Source organism: Brassica oleracea, unplaced genomic scaffold (genome assembly GCF_000695525.1).
Source record: "Brassica oleracea var. oleracea cultivar TO1000 unplaced genomic scaffold, BOL UnpScaffold01993, whole genome shotgun sequence".
Classification (NCBI taxonomy): Eukaryota; Viridiplantae; Streptophyta; class Magnoliopsida; order Brassicales; family Brassicaceae; genus Brassica; species Brassica oleracea.
Genome location: NW_013618524.1, coordinates 2,152 through 3,257, shown reverse-complemented (window position 1 = coordinate 3,257; position 1,106 = coordinate 2,152). Strand labels below are relative to the sequence as shown.

Sequence of the window (1,106 nt, the reverse complement as noted above, 5' to 3'; positions counted from 1 at the left end):
CCCTTTATGCTCTCCTGGTAGAGCTTAACAAGGTGTTGGGGAGTTTTTCATTTATTAGCCCAATGATTGGTCATCCCACAACGATAGCATGCAGATTTGGTCGAGCTCGAGCCATGGGTTTTGAAGTCGGACTTATACCCACGGTTAGCTTGATGACCTCGGCTGCGACCAAGATGGTCTCGTGGTTGAAATCCATGGCCACGTGGTTGAAAACCACGGTTACGACCTTGCCATCTACCACGGCCTTTCATGCGACCATGGTATGACTCTCTTGGAGTCTCATCCTTTGGCTCTACGGCCGCATGTGCCTCAGGCAATGTTTTAGCACCAGGAGGCCTTAGCTCACTGTTCATCATGACCAACTCATTGTTTTGCTCAGCTAGCAACAAACAAGAGATTAAGGCAGCATAAGTGGAGAAACCCTTCTCTCGGTATTGTTGCTGAAGCACAACATTGCTGGTGTGGAACGTGGAGAATGTTTTCTCCAACATATCAGCATCAGTAATAGTCTCACCACAAAGTTTCAACTTTGAGACTATTTTGAACAAAGCCGAGTTATACTCTTCCACAGACTTATAGTCTTGGATTCTCAGGTTTCTCCAATCATAAAGGGCTTTTGGCAATATCACAGTTTTCTGATGATTAAATCTGGTTTTCAACTCTGTCCAAAGTTCCAGAGGATTCTCAATTGTGAGATACTGGTCCTTGAGACCTTCAGCAAGGTGATGGCGAATGACAACAAGTGCCTTGTAATTATCCTTGTCTGATGGCTCAGTGCCTTCAGTGATAGTATCACCAAGGTTTCTGGACCTTAAGAGGATTTTGGTATCAAGCTCCCATTGGAGGTAATTATCTCCGGAGAGATTGAGGGAAGCATATTCAAGGTTGTTGATTTTCGACATCTGAATCAAATATCCATAAAGGAGTAAGGATTCATAATATAATTCAGGACTTGAATTTATATTCCAAGGAGATTGATGATTTATTATGCATTTTATTTTCAGAAAATATTTTATATGTATTAAGATAAAAATTTTGTCAATCAATATGGATGGATTAAAATGCATCATGGACAAGACAAATAACTTTTATAATGTTCAAGATAT

At 40.9% G+C, this 1,106-nt stretch overlaps 1 protein-coding gene across 1 annotated transcript; it reads right to left on the bottom strand.

Annotated features, from left to right (window-relative positions):
* Positions 1 to 47: 47 nt before the first annotated feature.
* Positions 48 to 902, bottom strand: LOC106321561. The gene has a single exon (XM_013759814.1). It carries the CDS (start codon positions 900 to 902, stop codon positions 48 to 50), a length of 855 nt encoding a protein of 284 aa, XP_013615268.1.
* Positions 903 to 1,106: the final 204 nt, after the last annotated feature.

Excerpts from the sequence above, each read along its gene's own strand:
- LOC106321561 (XM_013759814.1), bottom strand. The coding sequence starts at position 902 with ATGTCGAAAATCAACAACCTTGAATATGCTTCCCTCAATCTCTCCGGA.